The sequence below is a fragment of the Varroa destructor genome, unplaced genomic scaffold, assembly GCF_002443255.2.
Source record: "Varroa destructor unplaced genomic scaffold, Vdes_3.0 BEIS01000005.1, whole genome shotgun sequence".
In the NCBI taxonomy this organism is placed as follows: domain Eukaryota; kingdom Metazoa; phylum Arthropoda; class Arachnida; order Mesostigmata; family Varroidae; genus Varroa; species Varroa destructor.
In genome coordinates, this window is record NW_019211458.1 from 24,268,406 (window position 1) to 24,292,328 (window position 23,923).

The window sequence follows — 23,923 nt, forward strand, 5'->3', positions numbered from 1 at the left end:
ATATATATCGGAAAGCGCGCAGGCGACGCAAATCTGTTGTTGTTGTTGTTGGTCTTATGAATATAATTTTATACCAACAGGAGAGCAGCGGGAGACTTCTGTCGTCCGATGAAAAATCGCCCGTACGTTGGCAGCCCGAATGGCGGCCACCTCCAGCCGGCAATAACCGCACCAACCAGCAAACGGCCTTAGCCGTTATAACAACAGCAGCAAAAAAGAGGACGAAACGACACTCCGAAACCGACAACCAGCTCTCACCGGTCGAATTCAATCTTAGCCTTCCCCCTATGTTTGTTGTTCTTGACCGACGGATCCGATCGAAGGCGGGGCATATCTCAGCTCTTGATTTGAGCTATTGGACTCCAATTCACCTCTTTCCAGCATCCTTTTTGCTCAAAACAAAGGAAACAAAGTCTTCCCGAATATCTGAATCGAACCTTTTTCGTTGGAGATGGCGCCGAAACAAGAGGAGAGCGCTATATAATGACGCAAAGACAATGCTTTATCAAAGGGGGGATGATTGGGACTAAGTAACCGGCCGTAATAAAACGGCGCCAATTTTCGAATTCCAAAACGTTGTACAACTCAACATATTAACGCTGAAATTCAAATTGTTTGCCCATAAAGTTCACCCTAACAATCATCTGTTAGAAAAAAAAAATGCTTTCTGATAATATGCATCTGATATTGCGTATGAGCGATACGGGAAACAGGCCTGCTGTGCCTTTAATTATCGGCGTTGAAATATTGCAAATGGTGCCAGGCCGTTTTTTTGTCACGCATCAAAAGCAGACAAACATATGAGAACGGCTATGATTTCCACGATGGTTATCGTACTCAGCTTACCGTTGACAATAATAGCCATAATAACAATTCGAATGTTAGAGTCGTTTTTTTGTCCTCAAATAGTCTAAGTGGCTAGTGAAAAATCGGGATGTGATCAGAATGGTCGTATCGTCAGGTGGGTAAATTCGTCATTACATCTGCTCTCACCTCTTTCTTTCTCTCCCTGAAGATTGCAAAATGAAGAGTTTGAAAGGGATAAACACACAACGAAACAACTGTGAGAGGCGGGCGAATGGCTTCCAAAGAGCAACATTTTACTGGCATCGAGGTATGAAAATGAGGCCAGAAGAGAGAAAAAAGAAGCCGGAAGAACAGGCAACTAGTAGAGGTACGGAAACGTACGGCTAGGATACTACTATGTGCTCCGCCGTCGTCATCCGTCATGGATTTTCCTTCCAAAAATAGGTGATTTTAACAGAAATTGTAACACATGATGCCGCAACAGTGCGGTAGCTGACACCAGCATTAACGTAGAGTTTCGGGCGGAGGAGGCCGATGCTTATCGAATCTAGTAACTTCACGACGCTTGCTTTAGGACAATTTCTGTTTTTTTTCTTTGTTGTTTCCGTCATCTCCTGATTTGTCCCGCTTGTTAATATTCCACCTGTTTCTACAACGACGATCAAATGATCACTTCTCGCTAGTTTACTTCTTTCGATCGTCAACATTCATCTCTTCCTCGTCTATTTGTTTTTTTTTTTATTTTTGACTATGCGCTTGAACGGACGGACAACGTTGTTTTTGTTCGTTGATGCTGCTATCATTATTTTTATTATTACTGCTTCTGTAGGTCTGGTTTAGGTTATGTAATGGTGTCGGGGTTGGTAATCGAAATCTTTGTCTTGTCCATCCATCTTAATATCTTCGTCGTTGTTATCGTAATCAGAAAGCGAAAGACGTTTTCTAAAGTAGTAAGCGTGAAGTAGTCATCATGAGTAAAACCCTATCTATTCTTAATAGTGTATTAGTATAAGCGGGTCAAAAGAGCAGTGAGGAAAAAGGCTGTCCTCAAATAGATAAATTTTTCGGAACAAGCCCATTAAAGGGCTCTCTAAGGACTATAATAGTAGTAATAATATTCTGGTCATTGGATAACGCCAGCATAGCGGCAACAGTGTCACAAACAAACGACGAAGACACAAAGCGAAATAGCGTGTTCGACCTTAAATCTTCAGTCTTACCGTTGCTGCTCCGTGTGTAGCCTGTCGATACCGGTAAACAGCCTGTTTCGTTGCACATCTACGTATAAAATCTCCGTTATTACACACGCGCGACGCGAGCACTCCAGCCTTCGAAATACGAGATGAACAAGGCAGCCTCGAAGGAAAGTGACTGCAGGAATAGACGGAAACGCCAATATTTCGCATTTCTAATCTGCTTATCCTTTCATAGTTGCCATCGCCATCGGCCCGGCTACCGTTATCGTTACGTTTTTTGTTTGTTGTAGTATTTTTTTTTACAGCAGCGTTGTTGCCTTCCTGGCTACTTCGATCTATTCTAATACGACAAATTACCTACGACCCTGGAAGGTACGTGACGTGTATCCAACAGGTCGAGCTATAATAAGTTAATTATAACATGTAAATGCGTGAAAGGGGCGGCCACAGCTAATGGTTCCATACCATGTTGTTACTGCATTATTTACTCAGTTTTGCTCCGCGGACGAATGGTGCCTCTGCTGACCTTGATTATGACGATGTTGAATGTAGACATCGTATTTCAACGAGAGCTGAAGTGAAGGCCGAATGCGACTTGTTTTCTTGCCACAAAAACGTGATTGTTGTTACTCTTGTTGATGTTGTTATTGCTGACCTCGTCACTGTTGTCTTTATTGACTCAAGCTCTATTTTCGACTATTTTCGTTTTCTTTGAGCAGTGGTGTCAGCCGAGAAGCCAAATGCTGGTCTTTGCCTTCACTTATGCATTACATCATGTGGTACTGCAATAGTATCGAATTATAGTACCGGAGCGGTTGAAAAAGGACACGTTTCATTGAAGGCGCATCGAGCGTCCGCGATACGGCGTTATTCGGCCCGACGTCGTTGCCTGCTGCCATCGGTCTTTGACGGCGACGTGAAGCCAAACAATGCCGATATCATCCGTTCTAGTTACATTTTTCTCCGCCCCCGACACAGTTGGTGCCCCGTTCTCAGCCATCGGTGTCCGTCTTCACAAAGACAACTCATTTGACTGTTCGATATAATCGAATATATCTAACCTATCTATAACGAAGTTGATCTATAGTATCTCATAAATAGCTAATCGTCCACTTTGTCTCGAGCGTAATTCACTACTGCCAGACAGGCGCGCCCGTCTGTGTCTACCTTTCCGTGCCTACACTCAGCATTTGGATAATTTTCTCCATCTAAACTAACGTCATCCTATCGGCCGTTACAATTATCACTACGCACTCTATATCCAGACTTCAACTATTACCATATCAACCGAATTTCTCTTATACTTGGTTAGTAAGCGCTATTGCTGGTATGGACGATGATCGCGGCGTCTCGACGTTCTCACGCTGCGTGAAGTCTTCAGTGTCATCATCGAAAAACTACTACAACAACGGTAACGATAAGAAAATACATCATTCGATTCCATCGCTGGTGTCTAATTTAAAAAAAATCCAATTTCCACACCGAAGGAAACGCGTACAGAAAGGGGTTCCTACAAAAGGGTGAAGTGGCAGCGGCAGAAATAAGAGTTACAGCAAGTGCTCAGCTAACATTGTCGTCTCCAGCGAGCACCAACCCGTTTAGTGACAACGCACAGGTACGCCGGAACACAAAACGATTTTACCTATGACCTTTTTGTATTCAAAACATCATTGTTCCGCGACTCCCTGCCAATAACAAGCGGTTCATTGGACCCGGAAAAAATGGATTTTCAATCTGGATCAGTTTCGGCGATAGCACCAATGATGACGCTGGCGCAAAATCGCGCTAACGTTTTCCAATTAAACAAGGAATTCAGCGTTGCTTAGAATCGAACCTATTAGAGCTGCTGCCGCCATTGGGCACGATCAACGGTCGCGAACGCAGGGCATAAGGCACGGTACGCTCGCCGCGTTTATCCCGTTTCTCTCGCTTGATACAGTTCTGTCTCGTGTCAACGGTCATCCGGTGGAGTAATTTCAGATCAAATTCAATGGCCGTAGACCAGCTACATATACGGTCAAGTGACTAGCGGCCGCTGTAGAGCCATGTATTGAACATCATGTCACGTTACAACTAGAAAAAGCGGCGCCGTCGATATAGGACACCTTTAGTGTGCCTTATAGACTCTAGTGTAGTTGTGCGACTGCTCCGCTCTACGAATGGGACAGAAGTGCTCTTAATTGAAAACGAAAGACTGCCGGATAGGATCGATTTATCGGCCAACCGGACGACAACAAGGACATCAATATCGAAAAAATAGCGCCACAACGAAACAACAATGCCTCATGTCCGTCTATGTGAGACCGTTGTATCCGTCGTGATAGCAACAGTATCGACAGTGATACGAAAAGCTGAGAAAAGATTCGGGCTGTTGTTTTCCTCGGCCGACGCTGTCGACTTGTCACAACAACAACAACAATAAGCGCAATAGTAAACACCGTCTAATAGAAGCGTCTGATACCGAAGCTCGACGTGATAGCTACTTATAGAGAAGGGCCCAATTTAAGCGGAAGCACTCTAATCTAGTCCATATGTATATATGCATATTTGTTGTACATATATTTCTCGTTTAACGCTTGTGATAGCGAGATGTAAACGGCTGTTTTTAACGACACGAACATTGTTGAGACAAAAGCGTCTCAAAAATCCGTAACTGTTTCATCATTGCCGCCCGTAGGAGGGAAGGCCCGAATGTGAGAAACTCAAAGCACTATAGAAAAAGTAAGGCTTCCGTGGCGCGGAGCTCATGTCTCCCGTGAGCGAGCTCAAACAACAGCAGATTTTCTGGCTCCAGTCACAAGCAATGACAAAATCAGATGCTTTGTTAAGCGTATCCACTGCGACTTGACAAATGATTGTTTAATGCCATAGCGCGACGTCAGCACCGTCGTCGCCTACCAAAGCTCGTCTTTCGGTTAGACCGGGTGCGTCCGATATTGTTGCATGTTAAATATGTTGACATCTTTTCGTTATTGATTGCGGGCGCCAAACGTAATGGCTATGCTTTTGCCGTTGCGTTGTATTGACGTTTGTCCGCAATATTCGACCAAACAATGAACGCCATGGAGGAGCAAAATGTAGATATGGTCGTTTTCGATTAGGAGCTCGCAGTGCAGAAAGTAAAAGATGAACTTTCGACTCACCTCGCTTCTGCATGAAGGCAAACAAATCATCGAGGAACTCCTTACGTTTCGGGTCGTCACTGAGTTCATACAACTGAAAGAAGACGAAAAATACATTAAAAAAGCATTAATTGTGTATTACGTGAGGGATATTATTGGACCCTTATCAGTGGTAATAATGTCATGCAGGTAACTGGAGGGTCCTTGAGTTCTTACGCATGAGCAATCAAAAACGAACTTAATGATCATTAAGTGCAGCAATCTAATTATATTCTTATTTTATTACAAATAAATTCTCAGAACATTAGTGAGAAGATGTTTCATCACCAGTCGAACTTCTAATTGCAGTTTTTATTGTTTAGTAGAATAGGTATTACGAACGTTCTAGCCAGTCAATGTTTATCCTCCATCTCACCATGTCTCCTCATCTAAAAATGATAACATCTCAGCACTGTTCGATAAGACAGGACAAATCATTTTATACATAAGCGTTTTATCCAATCAGAGAGCGAATTTAATCATTCATTTTGTATTATTCACTGCGGCACGAAGATGGGACGTTCTATGGTAAGACGCGTGATTCGTCTGATGCAGAGTAACCCGCCCCGCTGCCAGCGTGGTCCCTAGGCTCATGGCGGCAACGACAGCAGCAGCAGCAGTAGCAGGAGTGCCATGATAACAGCTCCCATGTTTCGTTGTCTTCTTCAACATCTTCATAATCTCTGAACTGCCTACCGGCGTCTAGTGGATGGCCGCGCCGGTCGTGTCAATGACTTAATCGCTGCCGCGATGCACGGGAGTCGTGTCGCGATTTCGGAGCTCGCACCTAGTCGGATCCTGGTAGAAAAAACATGGTTTGGTTGAACGTACGAAACACTGAAGCATGACGACGACGACGACGACGACGACGACAACAATAACAGCGGCGGTCATTCGTTTTAAACGAAGAAATTGACAAAGGCGACCTTAGTCATCACGCGCCGACGACGCTGATGACGAAAACAGAAAAAACAAATACGGCAAAATCCGGAGGTTGGAAGATGTATCGGTCAACAGCATTTGATATGACCACATCCGTAACAATTGTATAGAAACTTGATTTTGAGAAACTTTAGCTATACGTAGGTATTGATGCTTGGTTGTAGCCGCTTCCGATTCGTCTGTAGGGTACGCAGGCCTCTGCGCAGCGCTGGATACCAAATTGTCCAGGACAGCTGGGATCAGCCAGAAGACTCGAAGAAGTAGATCTGCATAAGCTGCAAATTTGTCTGATTTTCTAAACAGTAGCGTTAGGGTCGCACCACAGCCTGTGATGGCCAGTAGTTTGGTCGCTACGGGTTTTGCGTGTATTCCTCGATATGAACAGGCGTGGTCACTTCTGGCTCAACTTCGTGAATACCGAAGGCGGAACGGAACGTCAAAATCGATTCAGACGCCACCTCACCGTCGTTCAAATATCTCTAAATTCGATTGTAAAAGGAACCATTCGCTGTATACAACCACAAAACTTTTAAGGCTATTGGCCACAAAAACAACGACAACAACACAGAAGGCACCGACGGCCAAAAAAGAAACGATCAAATTTTTCTACCTTCATTTCTGAGCATTACATTAAACATCGCTAATAAAGAAAGCTATGCGAGGTATCGTCGAGAATAGGTACCTGCTATTGAAGGTTTGTTGTAAAACAACTTTATCCCAACTAAGAAAGAATATATGCTCATATAATGTCTATAAATATATGGATCTACACACAACGTTAAGAAATGGTGCCTGACCAAGTTAACTTAAAGAAAGAAGTTACTTGGATGGTCGAACTAGGACTATTAGCTTAGCAAAAGCGCCTTTCAATAACTTACGGTCAGTCATTGTATCTACCTTCAAAATAATTGTTACTTAAACTTTAGGTCTGTCTCCGTGTGTTTTCGTATGATGCTGATGTAGATGTTTTCGACTGCAGTAGCCAAAGGCGTTCATAAGCGCTTCGTTTAGAAGTGCTTGGGTTTATGACTCGGATGACGATGTGTACTTCTCCTGAAGTAAAGAGGCTTTACCGCATTGAAATCCAAGGTGTGGCTCCTAATGACTGATAGCCCAGATTATACTCAGAGGAGTGAGTGCATGGGTAGTGAAAGAGAAATGGTCGTCGGGCACAGGTGCTCACTAACTGCATACGTTGATGTAGATATACAAGCTATATACAGGTGTAGAGAAATACATATATATATAGGGTACTAAATACTCCTCTGCTCTGATCTGCGATGAGAAATAAACCCTGTGCCTTAGCGGCGTTTCGTCTCAAAAATGTTTGCGACAGTATGCGATGCTTTGGGTCAGCTCTTTGACTAGTCCTGGGCGCGCCACTGCCCGGCCGCAATAATACGGAATGACTAGTAGCGGAGGGACATCAGACACGCTCATCATGATGCCGATTTAGAGCAAATAAACGCCGTAAACTCAAACGCTTCTGCCGTGGCTGACAGACAACAGTCTGTCGTCCGGATTGTTATGGGGGATCGGCGTTTAACCTTATCATCATCGTTGATCCTCTGACTGGTTGAAAACAAAGATCAAAAGTATCCCGTTTGATCGCAGAATATCATTAAATTTATTTCTTCTTCTTGTTTTGCTGAATCTATGCGGTTTCACGCGCTGTTGAAGGAGTTTTCGTTGCTCCTTCGACGGATTTAGCTCATCACTGCGCGTCAAAATCGATGTACCTCTCTTTCATTGCTGATCAGATGGAGGCGGCCAATGATTCGTCGATGGTGGACGAGATCTTTTCCGAATCGACGTAAAGTTCCCTCTCAATACAGTCCAATACGATTGCGGATTCAAGGGGCGGCTTAATCAGAAAGAAAACTGAGCATTCTAGCTAATGAGTAGAACCACCTGAGATACTGTAGGTTTACAAAACACCGCCTTGTGCAAATTTCAATCTAGCATGTTTTTTTGAGCGAAAATAATAAACATGCTGGAAAACGTCAAGACTAAGTTTCTTATCTTGCACGCTGGAACGTATTCATGGATAACGCTACATGTACAATAACGCGCTCAAAGTGGATATTCAGATACAATTCGATTGTTTAGCAGTGCCGATACTGTCAATGGTACTGAACTGAAGTTGTCTTCGATATCTGCTCAGATCTATATAGCAATCGAAGATACTGTCTACAGTATCTTCGACTGTTTATTATTTTCTTCACTCGTATTCTATTCCGTAAAATTCGTAGCATTGTCAAAACAGGTAACGAAAGACGAATGTACAAACACACACATACACATAGGTGAAAAACCAAAACATGCAGCAATCGTTCGCGCGCATAACGAACCGTAGCGAATAAAAACAATTTGTTAAACTGTAGTTGTGACTCGACAAAAAACAAAAGAAGAACAGACTGATCCCAGCGGCGCCTATCACCACTCAAGCTCCGGATCGCTGCTACGACTATCATGTGGCGCTCAAGATCAAGTCTAACACTCCATTCCATTCCATGCCATGCCGTTCCCATAACAAGGACAGCGGTAGCCTTGGATGGCGTTGCCTGTGTCACCCCGACAAAGCCAAACGGGTCGCGCCCAACTATACGTCGAGTTGGTTGACGTCGTCGCCTACCACGGTGATGCCTCATTTTTCATAGGTCTTTTCTCCTGTTCGCTACTTTCGTGTCAGGGGCAATGACTATGGCCACAGAGTCCACGGTACACATCCTGCGGATCAAGAGCCGCCTTCAACAGGCATCCAGACGAGGTTGAATTAGAGAGAATATCACGTCTTTTTCTTCACAAGGAAAAAAAAGTCTCGAGCTAATTTTTCAACTCGCTGTCTCTGTATCCCTTTCCAGTTCGTAGCGGTCTTCTAGCTTTTCTTCAGATTAACTACACCCATGTCTTTACGCAAATCAAGGGTCGTGTGGCGTAACCGTCGATAGATGGATTTGCAGACGCGGAGAAGCCATGTCATGATTTCAATACAATCGCAATGGAAAAACAGGCCAATCATAAAGATGACAAGAGTGGCAAACGAGGGAAAGCTAAACAACTGGTAGATCAGCATCGTTCGTTCGTTCTTGCTTTTGCTTGTTACTTTTTCTAAGATGCTGATCACGGCGACTCTCGTTGCGTCGCAACGTGTCGCGTTGATTGACGAAGACTATGAGAGAAAACGGTTCGGCCGCAATTGTGGCAGCTGTTGATGAAGACATTGATGAATAATTTTTATGGTTGCTATTATTAACGTTAGTTTTGGCGAGTGTTCGAATACGGGAATTTCTCGCCAGCCAAAGTCTTCATACATACGGCAAATGCGAGGCTGTTTTACGTTAGACAAACTCGGTGCGCATTGATGGGTATCCATGCAGACGCTGTGTGCTTGATTCACTTACGCTTGCCTATAAAGCAATTTAGTTACTTTTGACTAAACTTTTTCAGTCACTGTCTGTTAGTTCCAGGACTTTTAGCGGGCTATCTTTTTAAATTAGCAATTTTAGTGCTTTTGTGGTCTGACCATAGCTAATTGAAGCTACTATAATTTATCTTAGGTTATTATGAGCTTCTTTAAACGTTTAAGCGAAATGTGAGCTTACGATTTTTCAATAAATTCGCTTCTATCTACAAATAGCTTGCAAAGGCTTCAACTTTATTTTGAATAGCGTCCTGTGAACAGATAGAAGACTATATTTTTTGTTGCAGCTTATTGCATCTTCTTCCTTTTTTCCAATTATTATTATTATTGTAGTTAACTGTCTGTTTTCCCGGCCATCAACTTAACAACAATGCATGATTAGTCATGTCCATCAAAACATTTTTCGCAGTAGTCCCAACCATCGCTCTTTACTCCGTGTTTTGTTTTAGATCGACACACGTTTGCAAACAACAAACAATCAATGCCAAATACATTTGTAACACTTGACATGACTATGACATAATATAAATTGCTCGAATTTCTATTATACATTGCACAGCAGACATTTTCAAAAAAAAAAAACAACAAAAGACCATCGTTTCTTGCTATGGCATAATTTCGAAAAGTCAATAAAAATCATGTTCCCTTTGGCGAATAGATCTCCAAGAAATAACTCCACATAGACTTGACATGTATCGAGTTAGCGCTACGCAGTCGGCCGTGGCCTCTGTGACTCGCATGGTTTGTTCAAACGTTTGATAGCTTCATCCACTTCTGGTAGCCGTTTACGTATCATATGTCTACATACTATAACACATAGGGTGACCACAACTTCATATTTCTCTCGGAGAAATTATTCTTCCAGTAATACGTGAGAAACGGCATGTTCTCAAGGTAAATGCAAGAATACCTAAGCGAATATAATGATACTAAAAAGAAACTTTCAGCAACCTATGTCACACATTCACCCGTAGATTTGACAGACAAAGATCGAAACGTCCGACGTTGTCGCTTATAATTTCGGCAGAAACTACAGCAGAAAGGAATATTGTTCGGGTACTATTGGTCTAGTTCTTCGATTAAATATTTATATTTAATTTTAATAATAATAATAAACTAGATTTTAAGTAAACGCCCGCTAGTCTCTAATCCCATATAGCGATTCGACAAGCCGTAAAAGGCTTGACGATTTCAGCAGTTCGTTCATTTCGCACAGTTCAGCAGTAAATATTATCACTGTCAACATAACAACCCGCATCATGGTAAAGAAAACCGTACAAGAAACCCGAGAAAATCATCACCACCCTCAACCTTATCATGTGCATAACGTGCTAACCCATCACTCAGACACTGCAGCGTCTCCCGACCGGTCATCTTGCCACTGAAAGGAAGACAGTTCTTATGTTGGCATAAACATGCCGCAGCTACAGGCGTCCATTAGCTCGCCGCCCGCCTAAAGTGTCCTGTGAGCGGGTCGGCGGAGGTCCAACGCCACATAATTAATGACTCCACGCCGTCATTCGCTAGTCGCTGCCGGCCGCTGATGAGACTGAGGTGTCTCTATTGCTGCCGCGCGTCGTTCGCGCAGAATAACTGAGCCGTCGTTGGCCACTGCCGTCGCTGCCATAGCAAGGCGTTCGCCATCGCGAAAGCAATGACGAAGCCCACGAGAGCGGCCTGAGTCGTCGGGAGAGCATGTCCGCCGCAAACGTTGACGAGAGTCGACTCATCTTTTCCCCACAAAATGAAGGGGGAGGGGAAGAGCCACGCTAGAGGTGAAACGTCGGCTAAGGAAACAGAGAGCTACGGAAAAGAAGAGCGAACCGTAAACTCAGAAAAACTAAGATGCTGCCATCGCAGCGGCTAAGGCGGCTTACTACCATAGGTATTGACGCTTGGTTTTCACGATGCACCAAGAGATCATCAAGTGGCAAAACAGACAAGCAACAAACGGACGCACTTCTTCCCTCGACTAATGTCGTTTTCCCGTTCACCTCTGCTTGTTGCTTACCAAATGGTTTTACTGGATGAACTTTTCATTGCTGCCGTCGCTGCCGCCATCACAAAGTAGCAGGTAACCCATGTCACGCTTTATTGTAGAACAGCCAATAGGGAGAGCACGCAGATTCGTGTCATACAAACAGATGACTGGTTGGAAGACTCAGCAACAAAAGAGGTTCGGTAAGGGTCTACTGAGCTGTACGAATAAGGACACCCACGAAAGGATTCCGAGAAAGATTTTCAAAATGAAGTTCATTTAGATACAGGCGTTTTAGTATGTTGGTGTATATTTAATTATTAGCAGTGTAGCATTATAGCGGTGATTTATATGGCTTTTGCAGATCTTACGCCAAACAGACTACTTTGAGATCTCGTCGATTGTTGCTCTCTTTGGCCGAATTATTTTGCTCTCATATCAAGGTTCATCAAAAGAGTATGATATTAGTATGAGGCGATAAGGCGTACATGAACCACACCGAAAAAGATGACTTCAACACTTCTAGGGCCCACAATCGGGCTTGCCACTTCCGCACGGGACGGTCAGCCAGTACATGCAAAATAAATAGCTTCAAATGAGGAAAGCATGTTTATTTGAACGAAAAAGGACTCGGATTGACACCGAATTCATAGAATAATTTAGCCTTGTGAATTATTTCTCAGAATCACATGTCCGAGCTAGGCGCTTGCGCCAACACGTGGGCGTTGTGTGAGGTAAGTCGATGCAGAAGCGAAACTGGTCTGAGAGATATGTTTTTGCAACAGAATGGTCATTGCTATCCACGTTGTCACCGATTGTCAATGTATTTCTAGGCGAAAGTCTTTTTGGTTCTTGGTCATTGTTTTCTGTAGAAGTAAAGCCAGCTTCTACCCTGACTGTGTATTGGTTTGGTTTATATTGACCGTTTTCATTGTAGGGCGGGACCTTTGTTCTGTGTCTTGTAGACTTCGTGAGACCTTGTATATTTGTCTGGTTCGAAGCATCAGTTTGTTACTGATTCGCTTTACCTCTTCCCTCACCATGACCCGTCGCCAATGCTGCACTATTCGTACTAGCCTGAGTCATTCATTTTACGGTCCCGTTGTAAACCGCAAACCGTTCTTGGCCTTCTTATTAAGTTCGTATTGCTCCGATGACCCGGATCATTTTCTGTATTTAACAGCGAGTAATGTCGTGGTGCGCAGCATAATGTATGTGTATCACTCGGTTTTTAGGGTTTTTCACATGGATTGATATGATAAAAGGTCCTAAACATATATGTGAATCTGTACATTTTTTTTAGCCGTTGTGCTACCTGGCCACACATAATCGTAACCACGCACATAGAACGAACGGAATGCAGCATGAACAGAGTAAGGTAGCATTTAGTGTAGGATCTACTTTAGCCCGCTTGATTCCTCCTGTCTTCCTTATATACCTACTTTGCATTCTGTTTCGCCTTCATGAAGCATACTGTATACGGCACCTAACGTAGCAGTATATATACGCACTCATGTTGAGCACAGTACATATCCCAGGTTGACTCCTATATATGTCCTCTTTTCCCCAGCTAAAATTGTTCGGGAGAGAAATGGCGTCGAGAGCATGAACAAAGGGGTAATGGGTCCCGCTGCTCGCTTGTCGCGGATCGAAGCAGTGGAGAACTTGACGGGCGGAAGTGTACCGGTTCAATGAGATGTGGCAACAAAATCAAGACAAATTCGCCGCTATCAATTACTTCGTTCTGCACTCGCAGGCAGAACGGGAACAAGACGAAGAAAACGACAAGAGTGCCTAAGGCGCTGCGGCCATACGATGGGCTGAACAGAAATGCTAAGAAAGCTGTAATGAAGACCTAGAACGCACCTCAACAAAACCGAGAAGGCATAAGGAAAAAGGCAGAAAGAGATTCTTCCTCTTAATTACGTGCTGCTACGAAATGCTGCTCTGTAGATAATTAGAACTGTGAGAGGTTCTGGTCTCGTCCGTAAAGGCAGTACATCACGAATTTTACACGCTGCCACCTGATTTTCTGTGCTACTTTTCCTTGGTACAAGGACTCTTGCCTAGATCCGATGCAAGGCTTTGGGAAAGCTACCAATATGTAATTAGCTACCGCCACGCTAGCAAGCAGCACTTAGATGAGTTTTCTGTACCAACGATATGCATATGCGTATCGGTGGAACTAAAGGCCTGCCTGCCTGCCTGCCTGCCTGCCTTACAACGAGCTTTGGTTATGAATAGCAGCCCAGCGCTGATAAGTACAGACCAAACGGACTGATTAGTAGGCACGCGCGGATCTGCCCCAGATGGGCCTATATATGTAAAGGAAAAGAAAATACTGGTCGACTCGTTCAACGTGTCTAAGAATGACATTCTCCAGTTATATTAAATAGCCGGATTTCTATAAATAAAGAGAGACATAGAAGCATGGCCAATGTGTCCCTACCGTTAAGTCTCTGTTGGCTATATCGATACCACACGAACGGGAACGCTTCTGTTGTTAGATCCACAAAACAATGGAAATCTTATTTTTTACTTGACGGATATTTTTAAGTCATTGAAGCTACAAAAAAAATGATCAAATTCCTCCTTTTACTGTGTGGGAAGAATAAGTCGTTTTTTTTGGCGCATTCAATTCAAACAAATCATGATTCAGTGACGGGCTAAGCCAGCCTTAGTCTACCACAGACAGTACCGTCCGACAAGCCGGGTCGGCAATGGTAATAATGTATCTATTTCGTTCAATGGTAGCAGGTACAATTGTAGCGTCGCTCTGATAAAGTCTCTCGTCTTTTTTTTGGGCGATCATACGCGTGCGTAGTGCGTTTTTCCTTAATTTTTTTGCCTTTGCACTATTTCGTTACCTCGACTTTGGCTTGGCAGACCGTCCGCCCCCCCAACTCACTGTCTTTGCGGACTACTTCGGGCTAAGCGATGTTCGCATCGGCGAACCGGTGTTCCGAAGTGCAGAAGCAAGGATTCAGTTTACGGGACCAATCTAAAGAATGAGTCAGGCTGGTCAGTGACAGACGGTTCCGTGCCGCAGTTGTCATGAGTGTACCCGATAAATGTGACGGTGTCGATGGGTCAGTAATTGTAGAAGAATCCGATAACGACCCTCCAATAAAGACTTAGGTAGATAGTTGTCGTTGTGATCAACTTTTTAGTCCCTCACCCTTTTTACCTCACTAATATCTCTCTTTCTCTCGAACGTTCGATCTTTTTTTCGAACAAAAAGGAACCGTTCAATAGAAAAGCATGCGAACTACAACGATGAAAAAAAGAACAGAAGTGAGGTAAAATATCAGCGTAGTCTTTCTTCCATTATCTCTTTGTCCTTCAGATTTTCCGACTTTTTATTCTGATTCATGGACCCCGCCATGATCAGCGTTGTGTCTGTGGGCGCCACCAATGGTTGTTTCCAGGGTACTTAGCTGTGGTACGCGGTATGATACGCAGACCCGTTTGCAATTGTGCAACAGTTCAAGTGAGACAGATATCTCGATTATTCACTTATATCTGCTCACCCGTTCGTCCTGCTTTTTTTTTTTTGTTTTTCGGTCGGAAAATTCAGAAAATGTATTCAATGCAATTTTCGAATTAGTGCCCCGGCCATCGACGCCGCGTTCGGAACAGAAGGCAACGAGAACATAACGGTAAATACCGTACTGGACTGTTGTTGGGTGACAGCACCCTGGATCTATGGGAATTTCGAAATGAACATACGTTCCTATAGGACTGGCACGGAATCGATATGATAGTATGCTCATTGCTTTTGCCGCCAGCATCCATTGCTGCGATCCGTTTAAGCAGTGGTTTCAACCGCAGCTGGACGAGCATAAGAGAAAAGTTGGATCATATCTGAATGGAGCTACTCACAGTGGTACGTGCGAGCCAAGCAGGAAAGGGCTGTGAAGGAAAAATATCCGGGCGAAACAAAAAATATTCATCCAATCTTATAGAAAGGAACGATTCTACGGAGCCTCTCCTGCCGTCTATTTCGCCTTTGCCGTTCTCCTTTGAGCCTTTTGAGTCAACAGCTGCTGATTAGTATCTCACCATCAGATCGTCACATAAAGACTGCTGCATTATATTATATCGCGCCGGTGGCCCGCCTAGCCTTCATGCTGTGTGATGCTACCGTAGTACCCGTGATTTTCCTTAGAAAAAGAACAATTGGAGAGCGAACATGATCACTGCTGAGCGCTCACGAGGCGTACTTTTAACACATATCCAGCAATGACCACGTGTGGTAATGCCATTTGATCGGCGCGGTCAACATCAGTTGACGTTGGGTGATCATGGCTTGCCATTGGCGGCAACAGCAGTTAATGTGTGACAGTCCGCTCTTTGTGTTTCCCTCGACGATTTCATCTCGTATTCCCCGCCATCGTTATCATCATGAAAAACATCGCCAGAACCGTAATACGTTCAACGTCACCGCGTACGATGCCCGGCAACGCACTGGGTCACCGCTGTGCTATGCAGGACGGTGTTGTCCGCTAGCGGTAGCAATCAACCATAGGCAGCCAGTTGATGTGGGTGATGAAATGGCAAACGATACCATGTCTATCAAGAAAATACTGAAGAGTACGTAGTGGAAAAACCGAGCCCATAACAACGAACGTCGCTCCCGTTTGCTCGTCTGCACGACAGCTCGTGCAGTCCCTCAGCAATCTAACAGCCATAGAACTCTCTTGTGAGCAAGCGTAACCGCAATGACCATTTTCGCATCATCCCACGCAACGGTGTAAACAGCAGAAGCGGCGAGTCTACCGGTAGCAGTCGTACGGCGTAACAGAGACACACGATAAGACCGATGTGTCGTCCATCAAGAGCCAAATTGCTGACAAATCTATTATATTCACTACAATATTTACTTCTACTAGATCACGAAGAAAGGAAACATTGTGTGGCCGCATTGTCAGGAAAAGCACTGGGCAGGTGGAAATGAAAGAGCGCGAAAAAAATTAGGGCTTGAATTGGTTGAAAATTGAAGGATACCAACGAAAAAAAAAATCAGTGGCCAAGAAAAGCGAATGAGTAATGCTGATGACTTTGGTAATGCTGATGATCGCGATGAAATTCTGTAAACGCTTACGGGAGGCTAATGTATAGTGAACGTCTATATGGCTCTTTAGATATGGTTGTTTGACGTTTGGCACTACAATTTTTAATTGTTATTTTTATTCTTATTTTTATCGTACTGTTACCTGATTTGCCCCCGTGTCTGTGTATCATCTTGAGATGCACCAACCTCATTTGATTCATTCACTACCCTGTCTCAGGCGAAATTTCGTGCTATAAGCAAATTGTAACTTCTTCGCTGTGTCTGCATGTCGTTTAGATTGTGTCTGTTACATGCATCTAAAAAGAGAAAAAGGACTGCTGCTTTACGAACTCAGCTTGTTCCCCATGGTCCTTTAGTTCATTATCGAGATGAGCATTGGCGTCTGTTGGGCTCCGAGCCCAGACGGAGAACAACAACCCAACTAATTCATCACGACCAATCGGTCAACCTATGATAAATCAACCCAACGATAAGGTATACTTACTCTTCCTCTATCTCTTCTACAGTTTCATTACTCAGTGAGCTCTTCGTTACATCTTTGATAGCGAATATTGGATTCTACACCTATAACCTATTCGAATAGAACAATCTACAGCCAGTCAGTTATTTCTCGGTCGTTACTGGTCACGTCAAGCTCTTCCCACAATCGGTTACTTTTGTTGTCTGGCATATCCCAGCGATAATAGAAGCAACCCAATACACGAATTACCGTTGTAGATGGGTAATATCGCTTTCCCCTTCAGTGTTGAGGGATTAACTGGTTGATCCATTGGTTGAGCGGAAGAACAAGCATCATCAAATATAGCTGTACACAGATCTACATACATATGTGTATCGATGAAAAGACATTTCTCAAATGAAGTCATTTCTTTCTACCTTCAATGCTTCGCTGCGCTCCCTCGCAAATGACTATTAGCTTTCGTTGTCTCGTTAAATATTTCAATTTATTTTGCCACTGCTGGTGCTCCCGCTGCCACAACTGCTTCTTCGCGAACAGCAGTAACAGCCTTCATTCCCTAGTCCTCGTCGATATCGAAGTCGGCTCCTTCGAGGATCCATCTCTGATCGGGCTCTTTTACCGCCTCTCCGAAGCCCGTGTCTATTTCGATTTGTTTGTGTTTGAAAGCAACAACAACAACGACGACGACGACAAGACGCAAAGCGAAAAGTTTTTTAAATGAGAAAGACGCTCCTTCCCCTCTCTCCAACCGCCTCCAAATGGGAACGGTTTTTACATCGCAGTAACAACCGCTAGACCACGATGGCTATTAGCAACTGCGCTAGCTACAGTTAAAGGTATAGCAATGAACGGAGGTGGATTCGATTGTATCGAGTTGCTATACATTGGTCCTGCCGCCCGCGTCTAGCCAATCGTTGCCACTATTAGTGCGACGCGTCCGCTAACAAAGCCGTTGGCTTTGCGTACGTATGGTACTCCGTAGAGCGCGACGTCTCATGCTGAGAATGAGCCTGGGTTGTAGAACGAGCACGGGGAAGAAGGGGAGTAAAAAGACGCTAAGAAGCCCGCCAGAAAAATCCTCGGGTGGAATAAGTAGACATCGTATCAACCATCGTGGATACTCGACGTGCATGTTTGATATTCAAAGCCGTATAGTAGCGCGTAGACAGGGCTAGACGCGCACGACGTGGTTGTACCATACGGTAAAGTAGGAAAATGGTTTGAAGAGTAAACGATCGAGTCGTACAGGGCAAAGGATCGGGCAATCTTCAGTTAGATGGATAGATCAGAATCGATCAGAATAGGTAAGCAGACGCCTGAGACCTCGGTGGAGCCCTGGTGACATCGTCATCAGCAGTCTTAACATGTATAGAATGTTGCGGAGACAAACAAGATCTGATGTCTTCACTTCTCTTCATCTTTTTAGTTCCGATGTTACTGTGTTAGCGGCAGTAGTGACTAACAGAAACCTGTGGCAGAAAACGAAGAGGAGCAAAAATCAGCTACAAAATAAAGGAAGACATCATCATTCTCTTCGGCCAAAAAACACCATAGCATAACACACTGTCAGACAAATCGACTGAACGGAGACCGAACACGAAAACATACGAGTGATCCATGATAAAATAACCTCGTTTATAAACCGTGGGATAGCTGTTACTGCTCACAAGTAGGTGGTGCAAAACAATTTTGAGGGAGTACAGCTAGCTCAATGTTCCTGTCATCCCACATTGTACTTGCTTGCTACAAGCTACGGTAACAGACCGCGTTCAATCTTCGAAAATAAGTGTATATTGTTGTTAATTGTGTTTCCTGCTGTTGCTAGAAAGAGACGTTCTAACCCGTCTATAGGTATGGATAAACTGAGAGGATATTCAGGCAAACTTTGATCGTAGATGATGTTTTGAATTTTGCTTGAATGAATAACAACTGAGTATAGCCTATACATATGAAGTTAACAATCTTGTAATCGTACCGAACTATACAATTCATTGTATAACCAGAAAAAAAAAATAAATGAACGGTAGCCAGACCTACGCGAATACATACTTCATGGTATAGCTCTAAAATTGTTTCCTACGAAATTCTAAGGCGCTTTTTTATCAAATTTAACTCCAACCGAAGGTCGACACGATTCGCGTACATCTGCTAGCCTTGTTGTACTAGCTTATAGTCTGCAAATAACTATAAGCCGGTCCGTGACAGGCACGAGAAGAGTCCGATGCATCATCATTATGAATGTATCCATACTTAGGAAAATAATTGTGTTATTATACATACTGAACGAAGGACGACACACGAGCAACGAATACCTCACAAATGATATCAGTGCATACAGATACATATTGAGAATAAAGTGTGAGATCAGGTTGAATTTTTTCACGGTGAACTGCAAGCAAACGGGCTATAATAGCAGATCAGTGGAGCAAAGGAACTATGTGGAAAATGAACATGAGCGGGAATTCATATTTACGGGCAAGGGGAACAAGGGGAAACGTACACGTGTGTTCCGAGTGGCTGCGCTTCTATTCCCTCATGTTGAAACTTTCCGTTTTTCCTTGGATTGACAGCCCAGTAGACATCCAAGACCGAATGATGATGACAAACCATCAAAAAGCATAGAAAAATCTATATTTACACCATTCCACACATCATGCCACAGTCGTACTCACCGAATAGTGGGAATGATGCAAACGACACAAAGCGCTATATCATATTCCTCAACGAAATCTGATTTATAGCAACATAGGTAGCAGTTGAAAGCGTTTTCAAAATATTTTTCGCAACTAGCGCGAAAAACAGCTGCATTTCATAGCTTCGTATCACAATTCAGCTGATGCGATGTTGCAGAATTTCAAGTTTCAACAAAAGGAGCGAAGAACCCATAGCCTGAAGACCGAAGTTCTTCTGATAGCCTCGATGGTCGACTCAGCTGTTAACAGGCGCGGAGAACTGGTAGGTCTCTGAAAGTCAGAGCGACGACGAAACAACTGCAGCCGTTGCATCAACGGCACCAGCAGCGTGAAGCTGTGATTATTCTAAAGCTTCGACAAGAGCCGCCGCCGCAGCGGCGGCGGCGGCGGCGGCGGCTGCTGCTGCTGCTGCTACGGGCGGCCTTTATGAGCGGTATTATGATCGACGACTGAACCTGTGACGATGTGTGGCTTGCCAACAGTGGTCCTAGCAGCTGCTTTTCTCTCATTTATATCAATTTTGCCTCCTTTGCTGCCCCTTTCTGTCTGGCGTGGCCCTCATCATTCAACGCGTCGTCCCCCGCCATAACCCTCCGTCGTCGGAGCCGCACCAACACCTGCGGACGCTTGATCGTCTTCGATGATCACGGTAGTGATCTGATCTTTATTGTTGGCACAGAGTTGCGTTCGGCGAGCTCTCTCTCTCTCTCTCTCTCTCTATCTCTCTCTCTCGCTCGCTCTCTCTATCTTTTAAACGTCGTGGCAGTCATCGAAAAAATGGAAAATCCAATGTGAAGAGTAAAACGAACTGCAACAGCCGTCAAAAAGACGCGGGGGACCAGTCAGGGGGGAGAGGGACACAAGTTTATGTCTGCACAAGCGACCAAACGAATAACAGAGAACCCCGAATAGCGAATGGTGCGATGACGGAAAAGATATTACCACTGGTGATTCAACAGCATCGGCAGCATCTCAATGGCCGAAACTAAAAGGGTAGTTTCTAGCAGTTGAGACATAACAAACAGCCCGACGTCAGACGGCGGAGGTCGGCGGCCGCTAACAAACTGTCATCCTCTTGCATATCGGCGAGACAGTGGGCAAGACAATAATCTTATGCGTGCGAATGCAAAATGGCAATTGTGGCATTGTTATTTTTCCCTTGCCCTATCTCTGCATTGACTTGCCTCTTGTGCCCGAACAGGCAATCGAAGTCTGTCCGGCGCTCGTTCGCAGCTGAGGTAAGCCCTCAGTGATCGCTCGTTCTACCGTTGCTTTGCCCTGTCCACTGGTACTACCACCGCTTTGGATATGGTTATTGCCGTAGAGTCCAAGACACGCAGCATTCGTTGCGATCAAGGAACAGCAGCAGCGGCGGCGGCGGCGGCGGCGGAAACTGCACCAGTAGCATTGTTCGTAACGTCGGGGTTTGCTATCGGCGGAATGGCGCCGGTTGTTGAGCCAGCTTCGTGTCTAACCTCGCGTCCAGCCACGCTGTGATTTCATCCAGATGGCCGTTGGATGGTGAGGAGAAGCTCCGCCTTCATCATCTTGGCCGGCGTCTCAACCGGTGACGGCTGCGACCGATGCTGATCTTTTCATATGATAATATGATCAATTGCCACATATGTGATTCTTGACTGGGGCCGAAGAACTAATACTAAAGCAGACCGCGTGCGTCAGTAAAGTAATATGGTATGAGTTTAGATATGCATGACGTATGTGTATCTACATAGAGCCGAAGTGTTTTCTTTTGTTTTAGGCAGTCTATACACGGCTGTATATTGGGGATATACTTAGAGAACATCTACGCTTGATAATTAGGTAATATCTAAGGTGTCACGGGTCTATTAGATGATTCGCTTTATCTACCTCGCACCCCACGTACTTCGCAAAGTGTGAATAATTAGGGTAATTACCATTTTAGTTTGTTTCCAAATAACCTGAGCTTAGCCTTAGTGATTCAGAGAGACGAGATTCGGTAATCTTTCACGCATCTATAACTCGTACGTGTCTGTCACAGAGTCCTTGAAGCACGCGTGGCAATCAGCTACACGTTAAACATATAGAAGCTCATTGATTTGCTGCTTTTCCCCGTTCTCAGGCCGGACCTTGCAGCAGGTTACCACTAAAGAGGCAAACGCGCACCACACCTGTTGTTTCTTTTTAGACTGAAAGCTGTGCTTTAATTCACAGACATTGGAGAAAATGCTCGTAGGAACAAAGATTAATGATCCGAACGGGCGACTTGAAAGGCAAAGAAAGAAGTAGCGATCAATGTAGACGACCTGCCGATCACGTCGGTATCGAGGATATCGAGGCATCAACAACCAGAGCGTCTATCATATTAGCGTTCCCGATGACAACAACCCCCATTCACCCCTGGCCCAGCGACTTCAACCAATCGTCCACGTTTGTTTCGCTTCAGCAAACAAAAAAGTTGTCGTCGCAGCCTCAGGTCGTTGCCGAAACCATGGGAGGAAGGAACGCAGCAACGGTAGATAAATAGCGGTCTTTCCTTTGTCAACACGCTGGCTTGACACTAGCCGTCAACCAAAGACAATTCTCCTTCTAACTGCTATCTGACACTACTCCCAAATAGCCACCATCTATGCTTCCCCACTAACTCTCACAAGCCTTTTGCTGGTTTGCACGCTTAACGTTCTTTCTTTTATTCGCCCTTTGGTTCGGCATCGCCGTTGCTGTCGCCGTCGATCCAAATTCAGGAAGCCGCGTTGTTCACACACTAGCAACCTAGCGTCACATACACACGATATTTCTTGTTGTCTGGCGGCTCATTGATGTCGATTTTTATCCGCTACGTCTCCGCACGATCGGCGCTCCTGTTGTTGTCGTTGCAGCCTTGCTTGCCTCGATGCTTCATCCACTACGTGCTTGCTTCGGGTCTACTTGTCCGTTTGCTTGATTTGCCCAGATGCAGACGCTTCGATCACCTTGTGCCCTGACTTCGTTACACACTTCGGCCAGCAGCAGCGGCCGCTATCTTTTTTGGCTTGCAGGATCGTTGCGTATTCCGCCGTAGCTTTTGTTGTAATTGCGCGTGAAGATGATGTGTCATTGCAGGCAATTCCTGCTCTATAGCAGCTTATGGGCATTCGCTTATTCTCAAATTTTTGTTTGACTGTTCTTCGCTATCTACTTATTGTGCATGTGTGTGTTTTACGCTATTGGCTAAGTGAGGTGGACTTGCGCTGCTCTACTTTGGCCTATAGCTCTTTATAAGGAGCATGGCACCCGGCCAGAGGTGTCGGACAAAGCGCTGTCGAGGCTTCTGTCCTTTCTCGCTGATTCTCTGTGCGATGTGTAGATCTTTGCCGGACAACCAAACCTGGAGGGGCTAGACGATCTCGTCGTCACCATCGATGACTGGTCTAGGCGTCTTGGAACATACTGTACATGGAGCGCAAACAGAGTGCAATTGCTAATAAACTGCAGTCGAATGGAGTATGTGAGCGGAGATTTGGCCGTTGATGAACGTAAATGGCGTCGTCGAGATAGATAGCGGCCCGTTTCACAAAGTCAAACGTCCATTCTGGCCTATGCTCTTTGTTTACTGGCCGCAGCCGAGGACGTTGTCAGCGTGGCTATTTACCTCAGCTTCTGTTTACTGTCTAGGTAGAGACTATTCACTATAAGTGGATTTTTACTTACGACTTACACTGTTCATCTTAGGAAGGTACAACTCAATAAACGTTTGTTTTTCTTATAGAATTCTACTATGTCTCGGTGGTTTTTTTCACGCATTCGATGAATCCTGTAATACAACCATAACGAAACCAAATTGATCATCAGCGACTTAGGGCAGACAATTAATGCCATCAATCAGTCATTTGAATTCGGGAGTAAAAAAGCAAAGATAGTTGAGGAGCAAGAAATCATGATGGGGCCGCTGCCTTTGTTCCAATGAGTGACGATCTTTATTTGGTCCCTTTTGTTCGATGGCACGTGTCGCTTCAGCTTATAGATCTCCTTGCTGTCTGTCCCGCGATGGTATGGCAGCTAACGTGTTCCCCTGCTAAACCTAGGGAACACGTGGTGGTGCTTCGTACCAGATGGCAGCTGGACGTTAAATTCGGAACGTTCCAAATCTTAGTCCTGTCTAATTCAAACCCACAGCCGTAACCACAATTGTTTGGTCCAGCCGCCGGCGACACGCTGCGCTAACTTCGC

General features: G+C 44.6%; 1 protein-coding gene across 7 annotated transcripts in view; it reads right to left on the minus strand.

Moving 5' to 3' along the window:
- Positions 1-23,923, minus strand: part of LOC111251626 (uncharacterized) — a 123,791-nt gene that overhangs the window by 33,510 nt on the left and 66,358 nt on the right. For all 7 annotated transcript variants that reach the window (XM_086990589.1, XM_086990585.1, XM_086990588.1 and 4 more), the window contains one exon: positions 5,147-5,219. In XM_086990589.1, the coding sequence (XP_086846715.1) occupies positions 5,147-5,219 (73 nt within the window). The remainder of the gene's footprint in view (positions 1-5,146; positions 5,220-23,923) is intronic.